The following is a 19,445-nucleotide window of genomic DNA, read 5'->3' as shown; positions in this document are numbered from 1 at the left end:
ACGTTGTATAATTTCTATAGGACCACATAGTAGTTGAAATAAATACATTTTTTTGTACAATTATTTGCATTTTTTTTTATAGAATCTGCTTTATGATATCTGCTCACAAAAAATTTCTGTTTCCTAGTTCTATTTTGTTAAAGAAGAGTCGCATATTTCAACCGAAAAATTCGATAAAAATACGTGTTGCGTAAATACATGTGATGGGTTACACAATTTTTGCATTTATGTATTGCGATTAATCGAGCGTAATAAAAATGAAATATTTTTTGTCAGCAATGTTTATACGAAGAAGAAAACCACTGATATATGTGAAATTGTGGACATTAGCCGACCTGCACAGTATCATCAGTTATTAATTGCAAAGTAATTTTATTCGCAATAATGGCGTGAAATTGTGTTTAGTAATTAACTTGCACGGTCATCGGCGTGCATACATATTATATCTCATGGAAGAATATTTATGCTTTATCTCGAGCAGAGATAACGTGAGTTTCGCTCGGTAAGGTAAACCATGGTAGTTAATCGGATTTATGTCTAAGAGATCCAATACCGTGATGCTGTCCAAATATTGAATTCGGTCCGGCAAATCCTGTAGTAGGCGTTTTACTTGCTCGCGCGCTTCGTACAACGTTATTTGTAGTTTTGTAGCTCAATAAAACAGTCGCGCACTTTCTATAATATTACCTGAATTTTCCACGCGATTTGGTTCATTGTTTATTTATCGCTTATCTCTATTTCCAGAATTTCTATAAGTCGAATTTGAACATTTTTAAACATGGAAACCTTTTATTTTTTTATCTCAGAAATAAAGTGAAGTTATTGAATGTAACGATTTTATACGCAGTTCACGTGCTTATCATCGCCGTATCGATTACGAGAATTAAGAGTTATTCGTGCAAATGGAGAGAGGACTGTAGTTGTATGGGTTGTGTAAAAAATGATATGGCGTACAGTCCATTCTTTACTGGCGATGATATATTTTTATGTACATGTCTTCGTATTTGATGACAGGTTCTCTCTTTTCCAGTAGGCATATCCATGAGTAATATGAAGAGCGTATGTTTCGCGCGTTGCATGTGACAAACATCATGTACGTGAAAGATGTCAGCCACGTGTATACCTTAACATTCATCCGTTTGCAATTCTTGTTCCGATACTAGCTTTTGGCTATTTTTTTCACGTAAAACTGACGCACTGTATGCCGTCGTACTTTTAAAACATATGCGCCGATAGATGCAACATTTTTACGTAAAAAGTTCACGGGCTATATACATACTCGTATCTATCAATGAGATTATAAAATGTGATTTATTTCTGTGGAACGAATATATGTATATATTATGCACAGAGGGATTTTTATATACATATCTTTTGCACACATATTATCTTATACCATTATTAATTACCACTTATTAATTTGTAATATTTGCAGATCAAATTTTCACCCAAAAAAATTATTCGCACGACGTAGTATTTTGCATCAATATTTCACTTTAATCACAAATAAACGCGCTTTTTGCTTTAAAACATGCAAAGACTTAGTTTGAATAACGTTACTTTCTTTTGTTAAAAAATATCCACCTACTGAAAGAAAAATATCTTATTGAAGAGATTTTTTCGAAATTAATGACGCAGTGCATGGCGTAATGTAATTCGGTGCGTATTATGAGAATATCTTTTATTGCAAAAAAGGACGCATTTTGTTACGTAGATTACATACATATATTAATTTTGTTAACTAGAACGGTTAACGATAACGTGTTACGATAGGACGGAAATAGAAGTATTGAGGATATCGGACATGCGATCCTTAATATTCGGAATTCATGTGACACTAGCACGTAACTCTTATTCTATACGCGGTAGATACAGCGATATCAGAGCACAGAGAAAGAGCGTCTATCGTTCGGTGATAGTCGCGGTTCGGTGGCTGGAAGATTTAAAGCTCGACTCCGGCTGAAATCGCGACAGTTCGAAATCGCCGTCGCCGAATACGATACGCAATTTCAACTTCTTCTCGCGATAATCGTCGGATTATTCAACAGTAACGACCGAATTGAGCAATTCCTATCGGGGTGTAATAACGTCTCGCGCGGCAGATCCTGGAGCGAGTTAAATTCGGACCCAATCCAACTCGAAAGCAAAGTTAGCAAAGAGCTTAGTTAGTCACATTCTGCGAGGGAGGGATTAACTCGACGACGACGGGACGATAGGAGGAAAGGAGGAAAGGAGAGCGTGCGGTACGTTATCGATGCATACCAGTCATCATCAGCGAGATAAATGTCGGATCCGATCGGTCAGAACATTATTTTGAGATGCTCTTTTCCGTTATTTGTAATAATATAACGCGAGATTACTCGTATATAGACATGGTGACAATCGGGAAGTTGCGAAAACTAATTATAAATAGTTGTTATTTTATAATAAGTGAACAAAATGGAATTAAATGAACACATTGCTATGGAAGAAATTATTTTTATTAGCGCAGAAAAATATACAATATACGAATTTGTAAAAATAAATATCATAAGAAAGAACCAACGATTTGACTGGTTTTACACACTCAATAATATATTTTTTTCGGAATAATTACTTGGAATACAATAATTAAGGATTTTTTAAAATCCTGTTAAATACCCTTTCTAAATTAATAATTATAACTGTCCTTCGAAAAATTCTAGATAAATTCCTTTTATTCATTGATCAAATAGTTGCCCATCGAGATCTTTCGAAAATATATCACTAAACTATATAATCAGTCAAACTTTTGACTTTTTTCTGATGTTTATTTGTATAAGTTCACAAATATACATTTTACACTATGCAATAAAAATGACGAACTCTCTTCTACAGAATAGTGTTTAATTTTGTTTATTCAACATAATAGGTATTTAATTTCAGGAACTTTCTTATTGTTACTCTGTATATAATTTTCCATTAACAATTTTTTCTACTCTCGCAATTGTCGGTCTGGTCGGCTGGCTCTCAATCTTCAGGGACTTACTTATTTCATTCACCTGCATCGAACAATGTTTGATAATCCAAGATTTACCGCGTCTGTACTCATACCGTACTTTTAGCGTCAAATTATGTTTTTCTTGCACACGAAAATTGCACACAAGCGAAACGACGATTGTCTTAATTTTCAGTAAAGTTTACTTTGTGCGAGATCTTTTACACAACGGTTTTTAATTAGGATATAATTAGGATTCTGCGAATATAAGCTGAGAGTATCGCGTAGCTTTCTCTTATGTTGCTGCTCGAAGCTCTTTTTCGCTCTCAAGAGCAAAATTTCAAAGGTGTGAGTCGGCGGGTTATATATCGAGTAAGGCTCTATTTAACTATATAACTAGACTTTAACTAGATCAAAACTTTAATCATATTTCATCCGGAAAATTGCTTCATTGAGATTATTCGGAAAAGAAATTTTGCGCGTGTTTACTCGGAAAACATTGAGAAGTATTTTTAATTAGAAAAGAGAAATTGACCTTTTCTCTTGGATACGAATACGCCTGGTGACATGAATTACCGTTAGAAAGTTTAAGAATAAACGTTTGTGAATACTAGCTCCGGTATTAGGGCTAACTTGACTTCGTATATAAGAATATCCTTAGAAAGAATGGCCTTTTTAAGGGAGATGGTTCGAGCCGGAAGGTAAAATAAAAATAGAGTTCTGCAAACGTAATTAACGCTTACCAGTACTTGCTTATTCAAGCCGTTTCCGAATTCCTGATGGCGATGCGCATTCGTGCGGACGTCGTGTTTTTGCAATTAGCATCCGACGCGATCGGATTAGTAATGTATAATTCGCGCTCCAATTTTGTTTTTATTACGATGCGACGCCCGTCGTTCCTACGCGCGGGAATTCTCAAGGAAAAGAGAGTACTTGATTGCAGTAACGAAGGGGAAAATATCGATGATACATCACGTAATGCGGTTGACATGCCAGAATTACTCGTAGCCTACATACATGAGCCTTCATGTGCAGCGGCAGTTATGTCGGGGATGTAGAGCCAACGTTACCGTGCCAACCGTTGGTCACGTGTATCTAATTAGGTATCGTGAACCACGGATAGCCGATGTATGTATATATCGCAGCTATCCTATTAACCCTTTAACCGAGACGTCACCAAAAGTATGTACTTAATTAAATTCGGAATGTCGACTTTTACGAGGGATTTTTTCGTATACCTAACACGTGCATAAGCACTTTTTAAATTAGCTTATTTATAATCTGTAAAAATACACAATACACATAAAGTGAATCTGGAAGTTGTTGGAACTAAATAGTTATTATTTTGTGTTAATCATTATAGAGGCGGAGTAAAATGAATTAAATGTACTGTAGAAAAAGCTGCTATTTTTATTAACATACAATGCAAAAGGAATATATATATATAAGTTTATATATATATAAAAATATATAAATATTATATATATATATATATAATGTTTATTTTTAATTATTTTAAATTTATTTATGTACATATATTCTTTTTGCATTGTATATATGTTAATAAAAATAACAGCTTGTTTCTAGAGTATAAGTATTTAATAAAAAATGAGTGGGAGTATTTAATATTGTATATATCTGTATAAAATCTATTGCGCTGTCAACCTGCAATTGTGTGAGTTGCGGTTGATTGATGTTTCGATTTAAGACTTTAAACCCATCAAGACGTTGGAGACGATTTATCATTCCTTCCGCGCTTTTTGCGGACGTCTGTCTCTCGGGAACTCGCGGGATTGTTCGGATCGTGTTCGCCGTGCCGCAAATGCTTCCAAATAAGGTGCGACGTATATACATATACCCGGATTGTAGATGGAAACTGCAAACGACCCGGTGAATGCGACGCGTAGGTAAATCTGGCTGCACGAAAGGGAAAATATGTGTCGTGGCATTACGCGTCGTAAGCGTCGTCGCGATGAAAGGGGTGGGTTTTAATTAAAATAGTAAGTATGTGGGGAGAGGGGCGAGAAAATAATGAGATTTTCGCGAAATCTTGCACCACAGATCGACCGTTTCTACTTCTAGCTCCACTAATTCAATTTTCTACATCGATGTCGCACCTTACAAACTTTGTTACAAAGAATTTTTCATTTATTTCCGATTTTTTAGATATGAAATAAAGACGACATCGATTTGCACGAATTTCATCAGAGGAGGAACCGTTCGTTAATTTTTGGATGTAATTTTTTAAATTGAAAATTAAATATATATCTATTAAACATATTTTTAAATATTATTATACGAAAGCACATAATTACGTTTTTCTTTAAGAACACAAAATTGCGTCACGTGATATAATTATTAATCAATAATTTATATCACGCTAAGCTCTTGGTGAAAATTATTTGAAAAATATCGCAAGTATTTCTCTCGAAGGCAGCACACATTCAGGTATTTTATGATTGTAAAAGATCAGCGAATCGAGAGAAAGTACATTTTACGTACGAAGATATATTCAAAAATATATGGTAACGCGCGGTTATATTATATATTGCTCGTTCAACCCCATAGCGCGTACTTTGCATGGATAACGTGTATGCAAGTGTGCAAGTGTAAAATAATGCACGCGGTAATGGCAACTGTGTAATTTAACGCCATAAATTATTAGGCGCCATAAATGAAACTCGGTTTAAAGACGATCGACCACCAGGAAGCCGGATCCCTTCTACGCGCTTCTAATTGCGTCGGAGAAACGATTACTTTACTTTACGTTGCTTTACGAGAACGTTGCTAGCGGTAATGTTAAAGAATATATTACGTAATTGAGTACTTCGTCGCGCATTGTCTGGGAGACACTAAGCGGGTCAGATCCGATCGCATCAACGTAAATGACAGATCGCCCTTCTCACTTGAGACTAGGTGATTCTCGAGGAAAGCTTTTAGGACGCCCTTAGGGTGAACGCACACATTACGTTCCCTCTCACAATCTTTATATTCCACCGGGACAAACATTTTACCCATGATATGATTATCGTGGTCGGTCCCCGTTATTTTGTACTTGTATATTTCGGTGTGTCGCGATTTCTTGCATTTTCGTTTTCTCGCGCGTTTACGTCTGTGTTATTGAAAAATGTTAAAGCTAAAATATATTGTATTGACAACGCGCGTCGGACGGTTGATGGACACATCAGATGGACGAGATATCTCGTTCAAACGTCAAATAAACGTCATCGGGCTGCGTGATAACTCGTTCAAAGCGTCAGTTGAAGTGCATCCAGTCGCGAGATAACTTGTTTATGAGCGTGAAAGGAGTTAGGTAACTCAGGGAGCGCTTCTTAAGATAATAAAAAAACAAACCTGGCGTAAAAGAATTACACAAGAATGTCAACGAAATAAGGATAAAATTATGAAAAAAGGACGATCTGTATCTTGAAAACTCTTGCAGCTGGGTGAGCCACTTTGTGATGCTACTAAAATAGTTGTATTAATATTTTATGTAATTGTTAATAATTAATATATGTAGATAAGTAACATATGAAATTGATTTTTGGGTCACACATTTGATTAAATATGGAAATGATAACTATGATGATGCTCCGAGAAACTGCTACGATAAGATCATCATGCATTATTAGAATAATATTAATCGACAATGCAATCAGTTAATTGTCATTAATTATACATAATCTGCAATTATTTGACAGTTATAACTACAATCACTATACAATACACGTGTACTACATTATGAATTACATCGGTCACAGTAATTAATCATAGTAACAATTGCAATTATATAGTTAACCGCGATGTTGCCTTAGATCCGATTTTGCACTAACGTGTATCAACATTAACCTAATTTTGCTGTTCTATCTGCGTAACTTGATAATCTAGGAGTTATTGAATAATCTAGGAGAATTGTGTGTTATCCGGCTTTAGTTAATTTCGACTATAGACGCAATCTCCTGGGTTTAGATCTCGCTCAATTCGCAAGACCAAAACGAATTATGAAAACAGCGTTTTCACGTAGTACGGCTCTCGAGAGAGAAAAAAACTTTAATAACATTGAAGTAAGAAACCAATCTCAACTGTCTGTTAACGAAGCTATTTTCGGATGTATAATCTCTTAAACTGAAAATTAGAGATAGTAAATATATTTGTAAAAATTATTACGACAGTTAATTTTTTTTTAGGAACTGGAAATGATTTTATTTTTTTTAATCTGCTTACGATTTTAGCTTTATTTGTTTCACATTAAATTTATATTTACATACACGGAGAAAATTTTATAGTAAATATTACTATGGTGTCGCACTAGCTGCGGACTATCAAGACGCACAAGTTTAAATGCTATAGTATTATAGTAAAATTACTATGTCCATAGCATTTAATGCTACGATCATAGCATTCAATGCTATGGACATAGTAATTTTACTATAATACTATAGCATTTAAACTTGTGCGTCTTGGTCCGCAGTTGGTGCGACAGCATAGTAAAATTTAATATAAAATTTTCTCCGTGTACATACATTCGAAAAGTTAATAGACGTTAAAGAAACAGTCGTCATTTCGCTCTTCTCGGTTCACCTGCGTTCGGAGATATGATTTTAACGGGGATATTTGCTGTGATTGTAAACGACTTACGGCAAAAAGTAATTTACGGATTTTAAATTTTTATAGCCAAACATATCGCTAATATATACCTCGTTCCGAGTTCTAGACGCGGTCATCGGATTGGTTTTAGAGCTTCTTCCTTTTTCTACGCTGATACGTTTATAAAAACAGCAGACTTTGTTTTGGTCGCCCACACGCCCACACTTCGATAATTTGATCGAAGGAAGTACTTTTACCGTGTCGTCTCAGCGAATCTTCAAACTCGATAAAAAAAATTACACCTATCGGAACAAAACTTTATGATGGTGTAAGGCGGAAATTCGTTTATTTATCAAATGATTTCATATTTTATATAATAAACCTTTCACCTGAAACTTTTCACCATTTGGTCGTATACTTGACAAGTTAATAAATTTATCAACATTAATGGAGGGAGCTATGTATTTGCTTTCAATTTGAAATTATTAAATAATTAAATATTTCTTTTCAAACAGTTGAGAACGTTAAGGAATGTTCAAAATTATAAAGGAAATTTAATTGGTGGGATACTGAAAAATTTTAAAAATGATTTAGGTAAAATATTATTAGAAATAGTTCAAGTAACCTTGAAATATCACAGTATGAAATTTTTCTTTGTCTGCACTCTACGTAAAGTGAATAAATTCCGTTATATTTGTTAAATTGATTTACCTTTTATTTATTTTACTTAGTTTTAAATTCGTTTTGTCAATTTACATTTTGCTAATATTTAAATAAAAAATCTACCGACATTAATGTCACCAATTTCGTCATATATTAACGACTTTGGTATGGGATAAAAGAGATGTAGGAGAACGGGGAGATTAAGAATTTTCATCTAGCCACATTTCTCGAATGAATTCTTTCACATCGGTGAGATGAGTTGCACGTGGACTAGGGTTCCTTTCTCATTCTACAAGAATTTACGTTTCGATCCGCGCTAATGGATATTTGTAGAAATATGGACGAATATATATATATATATATATATATATATGTAAAGTTTATTGACTATTTATACCTCCTGCCTCACTAAATTTCAATTTTGTTTTTATTCGTTTATAATAGGGTTGCAAATATGATCGGCATTTGTTAATATTCGGATATCTCAACAGTTAAATTCGAATTATTTCATTACTCATGTTCGGATATTCGAACTAGCCGGATCTTATAAATAGATCTCGTAAGTAGAATTTAATAATAATTTAATAATAGAGTAAAATTTATTTTGGATTTGTAATTCAGATCCGACCTCATGTCATTACAAGAAATAAATTACAGAAAATAAATTGCTAAGTTAGAGAAAGAGAGAGAGAGAGAGAGAGAGAGAGAGAGAGAGAGAGAGAGAGAGAGAGAGAGCTAAAATTTATTTAGCTATTTCTGCTTTTTCTGCTAGCTTTGAAAGAATATTTTCCACAACGGGGAATATCGTTATATCTAAAAGGAGCTGAGGATGTAAACCAGTTGACATTTTTGTATTAAAATTTAAAAGTATATAATAATTGTTTTCTTATTTCTATAAAGATTTTCAGCATATACTGTATTTCATTATGTGACTATGAAGCATATATGAAATATATAAAATAATCTTTATTATACATACATGTAATAAATATATAAGTTTATATATAATTATATAATATTTAATGTTGAATCTCTCTCAAATATTTATATATAATTTTGTTATGTTATGTTTTGCAATCGGTTTTCCGCCTAAATTCTTGTTTGGATAGTTTGGACCCGAATTCACGAAGTCGAAAGACTCAGATTATCCGAATAATTTGAGTACTTAGATCTGAGTAATTCGGATATTATCCGAATATTTTAGTCTTAATTTATGCCATCGCCCGCGCGTTTTTCTGTGCCAAACTTTAATTTGCAAAATTTTACTCGTTTGGTATGAATGTTATCGCTTTGAGATAATAGTGTGACTATTTCGAATTTAATCTTTAATATCGGTGATAGATGCGCAACGGGATGTCTCGTGTATTCTCATTTTAACACGTAACTCCGTTTCGTATGTTCCGGAGTCACGCGATCGCTCAACCGATACGGGCAAACTGGTAATAAGCGAAGTGGCTGCGGGCTTTTATACATCAGGAACTATCGGACTCGCGTACATTGCGCGATATATAATCTAGAATATGGCAATCCTGGCAACATTGGCAGACCGGTGACGCGTCGCAATAAAGGCGTGGATTCCCGAAGGTTTCTCGATGGGCTCCTTTGGGACTTCCTGCGCGCTCGTCAGCAATCTCTGGAAAAAACGAGATGAGACGGATAACCGTTCCATCAACGTCCATCTACGGCCGGAAGTTTACGGAAGTTACCGCTGGTCTGTCTCTCCGACTATAGTTTCCGCTTCGTCGGATCTATTCCTCCGTGTATAAATGGCGTCCGCGCGGCCGCGGCCGGAGCCGATAATCGCTGGTTATCCCGAGGGCGTGATCAAAACCGTCGTATTTTATTTGGAAAGAATCGCGGCAGGCGACTGCTAATGTATTCGCTCGCATACATATCCGCGTCCGATTGCGGGGACGGCTATACGTTTCGCGATTATATTGCGAGAATACCCTTTATCGCGGTGGAGCGAGCGCGTCGTGAGAAAAGCTAGCTGGAATATTGTAATTGGCATATCGATAAAGCTTCTCGTTTGCTTGCAGATATTTGTTTGCCGCGCGGCCATTAAGTCGAAGAATGGTTTTGTGTCTTTCCGTCAAGCTTTCCATTAAATAAAGTTAGAAATCCGAAGTTCTCTTGGGGAAGAGAATTGAGAAATTTCTCTCTGAATGAGAAAGAAGGATGTATTGAAGTTTGTGGCGGAAATTTTGTTTTTAATGTTGTTATAATTTTGTATCAAACTTTATTTGACAAATATGACAAATTTTCTTTATCAATCTAATAGATTTTGCGAATAACTTAAGAAAAGTGTTTATAGAAAATGGAAAAAGGAGTAACAAAATGTAGAGAATTGTATATAATTTTACGTACAGAGTGTAAAACTAAAACTGTACACAGACTATTATTTCTAAAATAAAATAAAATAAAATAAAATAAAATAAAACAGAATAAATTATTTTTGTTTCCTGTCAACTGAACTGTCAACCACATCGTATGATGAATTTACTTTTTTTGTAGTTGGAATCGTTAAGGTCATCACAAAAATTTCATATTTTAATTTAAGAAATAATAGTCCCTAACACTTTTAGTTATACATCTTGTATAATTACCCTGTAATATAATGCACATGTAAAAACTGATATGGTACGCGAATCAACAAACAATGGTCGTAAACTGCTCATTTCGTAATAGCGCTCTCTGTACAACAGCATTTCGCGATATTATTTTGCGGTACCAGGTGCCGGCTTCTAATCAGGGTTACGGCAAAACGTTCGAAGGACGTTCGAAATGTTGGTCACGTTTCACATTTCGCGTAACAATCGATCCATGCTTTCTCGAATCGTCGATTTTATCGCCTCGAAATGCAATACTACCCACCAACTTTTACAATCTCTACGATCGAGTGCTTGACTCGCGTCAATTCGGTTAAAATGGCATCGTATAACAGAAAATTCCCGGTGTGTGTTGCTCGCATACAACGTGTCCTTTACGCAAACCTGAAGGTACGGCTCGAGTGAAACTTTCAGCTGTGAAACTTGCTCGCGCCGTAACGTCGCTCTTATTTCAGGGGGGGGGGGAAACGTGCGCCGGGCTAAAAGCCCGACCGACGATGTCGGGTGAGTTACCTTTGAGACACGTGCGACGCGATAGAACGCGTTCCCCTATTTTCGATGTCTCATACGAAAGCACTTTACGACGCACGCAACCGATAAAAAATGATATTGCTTAATAGGTGATTAGTTGCGCAATATTTTGAGTTGTTTCTGTCTTCTTATACAAGAATAGCTCTTATAATAGAGGTTAAAAGTAGTGGCATATTTTGTTAGTCAGATCGCGGGGTTGATATTTTCTCAGTAAAGTTTGTCCGATCGTGACGTGTATTTTTAAAGCGAGATACTTTTTAAAGCATATCTGTTGTTTAAATTCACAAAACCCATTTTTTGTTTGAGCATATTACGTTGTTAACGTCTATTCGGCACTTCTGCGCCTGAGTGTACCGCGGCACAACAATCGATAAGATCCGTTAATGATACGTAGACGCGTAGATATACGTAGACGCGTGTTCATGTGCACGGTGGTGCACAAGCGCGAAGCGGAGGAGTACGTAACCGTTGGCGTCGATGTTCGCCGTGCTCTGTTTGCTGGTAGAAAGTCACTCGCGCCCCGCGCACGCGAGAGAGCAATTGCTCATCACCGGGTTGTTCGCAACCCGTTCGGGCGAGGGAGTAGAGGGGGGGGGGGCTAGGCGAAGTCTCGAGACTCGTTGAGACGATCGAGATCGAAAACGCGACGGGAAGCTTAGGAGAAAACGTTAAAGGTTTTGCGGTAACAGGAGTTTTCTGAGAGCGGCGGTGAGAAAGTGTGCGGCGAGTGTGAGGTGGTTCAGTCGAAGGGCAGCGAAGGGGGTTAAGAGGGATGGAAGCGGTGCCACGGGGTGGAAGTGGCGCTGTCAGTTCCGTAGTGGGGGTTCAGAGGGACGAAGGCAGAGGGAACGGTGACGGTTCGGTTTGAGGGGTTCGGGAGGGATTGTGGGGGGGTGGTTGAAACAGGGTGGGAGAGCGGCCGAGACGGAGAAGATCGGGCTAGGGATACCGACTGCTCCGGGGGTGAACGCGAAACCGAGAGGGTAGGGATGGCCACGGGGTAGGGATGGCGGTACGACTTTGGGGGATTGGAAGCAGCTGAGAGCAGTGCGAGTAGGTCACACCGTCGACCAGAGTGGCAGTCCGCGTTTTGGCGAACGGCGCACGGTTGTCCCCACAGAAGGCAGCCCCCGAACCTCTTGTTGTCTTCGACCGGCTCTCATACCCTTTTTCTCATACCCTCAGATGCGCGATTATTCTCTTACGTGCGACAAAGCCCGGGCGGCCCTCTTGCCCGCTCGCTTACTCTTTTAAAACGGCCGCCTTCAAACTCGCGATCCTACCTCGAGAACGATTGAGATTGACGATCGAGATTGACGCCTTTTCTCAAGAGAGGATCGAACGATCCTCGAGTGGCTGGAGTGGATCTTATCAGTCCGAGACACTTGCCTGAGCCTCCAACGACGCCGTTCGGAGAGAGAGATCGTAGATCGATCCGGGAGAGACGGGCAAGATTTACATCTTTATATTTTTGTTCTTTACCGTACCGAGGGTAGTCAGACAACGGGTAACCGAGTCCCCTCTTTCGATTAAAGATACGCGCGCGATAGCTGATAAGGCTGATGTTCCACGATACACAGAAGCAACGAAGAAAAATTAAGTGGTGAAAGAAGGGAAAAGACGAGGACGAGAAGGGGGAAAGAAAGAGCGATAGAGAATTCAATTTGCCTTCTCGCGGTGCATCGTGCGTCCCAAGTTCCGTCAAGTTTCTCCGATTTCCCTCGTGCGTATGTGTGGCGAGAAGTTACCGTTGTACCTGAAGAGAGAGAGGAACTTCCGCGAGTGCGGTCGGGCGTGATGAAACTTGCCGCGTCCCGCATTTCGAGGGCTCGTCGAGGGGCACACAATGCTCGTATAATGTGATACAAGTTCCGTCGTTGCCTGCCGCGGACGATCCGATTGTTATCGTTGTTGTTGTTATCGCTGTTCCTGTTGTCGCGTCGCGTTCGCGTTCGCGCTGCGTTATCTCGCGTTGGTTGTCGGACGCGCGCACGTATTTATCTCCCGCGTGTCTCGTATCTCGATCTTCCGAGTGCCGTGCGCTCAAGCTCGCGCACTTCCGGTACACCGTACGGGACGGTTCGATACACGTGCCCACGTACACAGACGTTATACTGTTATACATATGCTCTGGCGTCACTTGCGTAATCTGGGACATTAAAGAGCGCCATGATTATTATATGATAATTTTAACGACCGCCATTCAATGAGACGTAACGAGCGAGCCAGCCAGCCACTAGGAAATTGGGTTAAATAGAATAACTGAACTCTCTCTTCTTCCAAACCATCGAGTCGAACTTCCGACCTGTACGACATAGCGCGCTTGTCGATGATGTTTCCTCTGGAAAGCTCTTTCTCTTATCTCGTTTAATATAAACACTCCAACGACCGGCGGAGCGCGACTAATAAAAACGAGAGGAGAGGACCGCAAAAGGGTAGGTCGAGTAAAAGAAGGAGGAAAAAGGAGAGAGAATAGAGAAGTGAGCGCCCGATCGGGAACGAAAAAGATAACAGTGCGAGCGGGGTGATAGATGTAACAGAAAAAGAATCGAACAAGAGGCTGCCGATCGAAAAACGATAAATCGAGATTATTTGTTCGCAAAGGCAGTCCCACTCGCGATAACGACGCACGTCGGGATCGATAGCGCGTGGCCGTCGAAGGCAGGAGAGGTGAATTACCTGCGTCAACGAGAACATCGAATCGATCCATCGAAGCGACCCAAGTTCGCATAACTGCACCTTCCGTCGTTGCACCGTAAAGTTTCTTCTTCCTCGTCGCGAGATACGAGCCGGAGAAAGAAAGTTTGTACTTCGAGCGCGAGAGGAGTCCGAACAAAAGAGAGGGGACGGTGAGGGGACCGAAACATGAAACGAGATGTATCGACGAGCTGCCAGCGAATCGGCAACGGGGACGTAGAGTGCGTCGCCATCGGGAGATAAAGCGAGCGCGAGGGTAAGACCGACCGTTTCCGGCGTGGGAGATCTCCCGGAAAATCGACGGGCAAGTCGATTGAATTCGCGAAAAACGCTCCGCGCCTCGAATATCCTAAATCCTCTTAGGTGACGAAGGACGAGGTAAAACTCGAAAATGGAAGTCGCGGCGTCGGCTATGTTGGACGGCCTGAAAAACAATCGTATCGGCAAGCTGGCGCTGTCGCGGTTCTTGTCGCAGAGTCTGTGAGTAAAAATTGTCTCAGCGAGACACGAAATCGGTAGGATAGCCGGGGGTGCCGACGATGACCGATGAGATTTATTGCACGCTGTTTGAACGATTGCATGCGAGCAAATTACTGTGCACGTGCCGATGCTGGATTCTCTCGTATGGCGGTTTTGATTCTCATCTCGGAGAAAGTGCTACAAATCACGAGTCTCGTATAGGAAAGGTCACTAGTAACATAAAGGAATTTGTTCGAAGTAGAAATGCATTTTTCTTTAATCGGTTGCTCTACGAAGTAAGATTTACTCTTCACGTTATTCTAATGACAAAGTGGAATAAAATCTTATTTGTTAACAGCAACGCGCAACTGTTATACGCAAATTTGAAAATAAAACCTACTATACTCTTCACGTTATTCTATGACAAAATGGAATAAAATTTTATTTGTTAACAGCAACGCGCAACTGTTATACGCAAATTTGAAAATATAACCTACTGGAGGTTTCCCGAAATGAATTCTGTTGTGAAACACTTTTTCCGTTGATGCGGTCTAATAAACGTCATTATCGTTTCTCCTTTATAATCTGGCAATTAAAGGTTGGACCCAACTCCCAGTTCCTACCTTTCATCCGAGATGATCTCCCGAGATACAAAAGTTTGTTGAAAGTCATAAATAAATTGAATGGATATTAGTTCCGTCGAGATTTCGGTTACGATTTGCTCTATGTGTAATTATATAGGGCACACCACAAGCGAGATAGCTAAATGTCAATAGCGAGTTCTATAGTTGAAGTAATAAACAAGGCATAGCCTAATAAACGATGTAACTTCAGCCCGGCATTATTCAAGAGAAAGAGAGAAAGAGTTACAGTCGCGTAATTGCATAAATAAATGTCGGGTCAGATAAGTAAATATCCCGAAAATAATTACTAAATCAAAATTCCATTATGCGCGTATGAAATATTGTATATCAAGAGCGTGAATTTAATCAAAGATACGTTTAATATTCGTGCGGTATATATATTAAATACACATGGTTTTCTATTTAACATTACAAAATGATAATGATATAATTAATACGCACAAAACATGATAATATATATTCGGTAATTAAGCGTGAAATTTAATTCCGTTGAAGTAATGTCGCACAATGTGCGTATACGTTGTAATGCATTTTTCATGTGTCCTCGCATCATGTGTCCCCCATCCATTGGTCCTCGCAGCTCTAATAAACCCAACTTGTATATAAAGGGTCGCATGTGGCTCGTGTGTTGCATACGCATTGTGCGTTACTTGTGCATACGTGTGTCAACGTAATATTTGTAGGTATACTTATTGTGTGATTTTGCGATTGTCGACGCTTCGCGATCGTCTGCGATCAATGCAAGTGTGCGTTACGGTTTACGATAAACACGATTGTGCATTGTTATCCCGGATGAATGTTTACGTGCACTCGTTTCTGAAGTGCTCTCTCTCGTCGCGCTTTTCCAAAATCGATAACTTTTTATCCGTTTATTCCGGGGGTTGTTTTCTTGGACTAGTTGGAAATTGTGTGACACAACTAAACTACCGAGATACATCTTGGCCTTCATAATCTTTTTCTTTTCCGAAATTCTCGGAAATATAATGTAACATTCTATACTATTATAAAAAGAAAGTATTTAGAATTTAAATATTATATATGTAAGTGTAATGTTTGTAGGAATTTGTTAAAATTAATATTCAATTAGATTAAGATATTTCTAGATATTAAAACATGTAGGTTTTGTTTGACATAAAAACTGTTTCTTCATCATAGCTTTTAATCTGCTAGTTAAGAAATTCTCGTGATTTTTTTCTAGAATAACATTTTTTCTGCCAAATAAAGACATTATATTATATATAACATTTTTCTTTTATAGAGAAGTGAGAAAATTACATTTCAACGAAACAATAATTGATCGTGAAGGCGATTTAACAAAATAAACGACCATTATATAAGAACATAAAGTATACTTAGCCATGGGGAAAGATTTACTCAACTCGATGAGATGTAATTAACTGGATTGGGAACGATCCAACGCGGAAAATGAAGTATATATTAGGGGAACGTCAAATTAATTTTTTTTTTAGGAACAATGATTATTATCAATATCGTGATTAATATCGATATGCGTTTCAAAGATTGTTTTTCACAAAAGATAAAATAACAATAACTCAAATTTAATTGGCTAATAAAATCTTGTCGTTATATATAATATATGTATGAAATTGATTTTACACCATGTATTTATTTTAATACATTATTTAATATGCATTAATATTATTTTAGATTTTTTAAATAAAAGTACGGGAATATTATTATATTACATTGACGGCGCATATTTTACTCGAACGAAGTGGTTAGAGTCTGGAATTAAAATTTTCTCAACCCGAAAACTCCGTCATATAATCTGATCTTCCACTTCCGCATATCGCGTTATATCTATGAGAGAGGAGTAAATATAGTATAGCGTTGCTATACTTCTGCTCGATGTCTTCCTGTAGCTCTCATCTTAGATTAAAGTACCTATTCCGTAACTTCTTTGCAGAGTGCAATGTACATTCGAGAAAAGTATGATGAATTACACGCCACGAATTTCCCACGTCATAACATGATCTCGTTTCTGCCACTTTCTTACGTTTGTTTGTTTCGTACCCCTAAGTTACAAAATACCGAATCTACCTAATGGTGTTTTTCGTAAATATAATGTAAAAGAAAGTCGAAATCGAGAAAATGGGATATATAAATTGATTATATCTGCTATCTGCATTAAGATAATGTTCGAATATAACGCAACGAGAATATTACTTGATCTCGACACAATCAAATCTCATCCAACAGTGATTTTAAATAATTAAGTTCTGGAAATATCCTGCCTGGGATATTTCCATTACGATTCTGGAAATATCGTAACGCAATTTTACTAATAAATGCTTTTGAAATACAATTGTGGAATGATTTTAGCATTTCTTGTTTATTATTTAAATGTTATGTTATGCAACAATAATAATAAAAAATAAGTACTTTCTGTAATATTAATGTCGTATATAAATATTGATACGTACATCACGTGTATAATATTATGAAAATTTAATTTATAGATATATTATAATAAAATGATATAATAAATTATTTATAAATTATTTTAATGTATTTCAAACACATTAAAAACATGACAATTTTATTTTGCGAGACCACTAAAGACTTTTTGACAGTATATCCCACAATTAATTGCAAGACTGACATTTTGCGACATTTATGTATCTCCGATTCGAAAGCGCGGAACTTTATTTGAAAAATTATCGCACGAATGAAGCCAATTTACACTATTTCCGATTGGATATCTTCACGTACCGACCTTTTTACTGGAGGAAATTATTTCTACGTAACGAGCGTGCAGTTTCGATATATTTCACGGTAGATGAGATTGCGAAAAGTCCAGTGTATTTCGCGGTAAACGAGACCAGTGATAAGTGAAGCTGTCTTCCGTTTTTTGTAAAAATAGCATGACCGCGGGATATTTATAATCCGCTAGTCTTTAAGGAAACGAGCAAGAAAACTGCCTTGATATTTGACATCCGACACGAACGTTAAATTCGGGCGACGTGACATTTGTTTGAACAGGAACATAAAAGTTCGTAATAGGAATCTTTAAATTGAATATATTATGTAGCAATATTTTTATTTACAGACAATATTTTTGTAGCGGAATGCATGAATAACATTCTATTATTTTGTACCAAATATTTATCTTGTACGTGCATTTGAGAGTTTCATATATGTATGGTACATTTTGAAAACATACAACAGATTCATATATGCGAAATTTCTGAGAAATTTCAAACTTTATAATATCAATAATAGTTTTAGTGAGTGGTCGATCGCTCCTGTAAGCTGAATTTTCATACGTTAATATATGTAAAGCGCATAAATAGGCTCTAAATGTAATATTTGAGATGTTTATATATATATATATATATATATATATATATAAGTTTATATATGTATAAACACTTATATTATAAATATAAATTAAATAGTTTATTTTTTTATATATAATAATAAGCAGTCAAGTGTGTACTCTCGAGTATTATTATTTTTCGAAACTTTAAGTAGAATTTCTGGCGCGATATTATACGACGTGATTTAGAACATTGGACATATTTGTATCAGGAATTCTGTACTATAACCGCGGAATACTTAATCAAGTGGTCTAATGGCACGTTCACATTGTCCCAAACTTTAAGACGGCTTCCCGCACGTGGCATAAAGTTGAATTTCGCGAGCGAAGGGATAATAATGTTCGTGTCACCGTCATACCGTCGGCATACCGTCCATATCTTTGTCGCGGTTAAACGTACGGACAAATAAAACTACCGGGGTGCGTGCGTCGGCGCTTGCATTAGACGGAAGTGCACTCCGAGAGAATTTATCGCTCTTTTCGGGTGATAGAACAAACGAGCGAGCTGGTACGTTACGCTGTAGGTGAGTTATTGCAATTAATCCGAGATATCCGAGATAGGATAGGGGGACACCCAGGTCCCCGTAAAATTGCCATTAACTTCTGGCGTATACTTTTTTCACGATCGATCTTTGCTTAATGTAACATTATTTTAGCGGATCCTAACGCGGCCGAACGGAAGACGAGGTATATTAAAAGATATGTTCTCCACATCGGATGTGAAGAACGAGGGGACCCGCGTTGTGATAGTGACGTTTTTTTAGAGATACCTTTTTAGGTAGCGGTTATTTTTCGCGACTTTTATCTTCAAAGTTGGGTGGGCTTATATTCATGGCTCTTAATGTTAAAAACTGAAAAATTACGGAAGTTGAATGGAGAAGGATTTGAGCGTGTTTTTTGCGCTGAAAGACCAGATTGGAAACTCGAGAAGAGTGTCATCTTATCGTTTTTTTTTCGTA

The 19,445-nt window shown here is 37.5% G+C and overlaps 1 protein-coding gene across 10 annotated transcripts in view; it reads left to right on the top strand.

Annotated features, from left to right (window-relative positions):
* Positions 1 to 19,445, top strand: part of Syt7 (Synaptotagmin 7) — a 174,167-nt gene that overhangs the window by 83,898 nt on the left and 70,824 nt on the right. For 2 of the 10 annotated variants that reach the window (XM_077403905.1, XM_077403898.1), the window contains exon 1: positions 12,401 to 14,523. The exons of the other annotated variants lie outside the window; for them this stretch is intronic. In XM_077403905.1, the coding sequence (XP_077260031.1) occupies positions 14,435 to 14,523 (89 nt within the window). In that variant the 5' untranslated portion in view covers positions 12,401 to 14,434. Of the gene's footprint in view, positions 1 to 12,400; positions 14,524 to 19,445 lie in introns of those variants that run through there. 10 annotated transcript variants of the gene reach the window in all.

This window comes from Temnothorax americanus, unplaced genomic scaffold (assembly GCF_048541705.1).
Source record: "Temnothorax americanus isolate GAGA-0224 unplaced genomic scaffold, ASM4854170v1 Scaffold1, whole genome shotgun sequence".
Lineage (NCBI taxonomy): Eukaryota > Metazoa > Arthropoda > Insecta > Hymenoptera > Formicidae > Temnothorax > Temnothorax americanus.
This window is presented reverse-complemented; position numbering and strand designations above follow the sequence as displayed.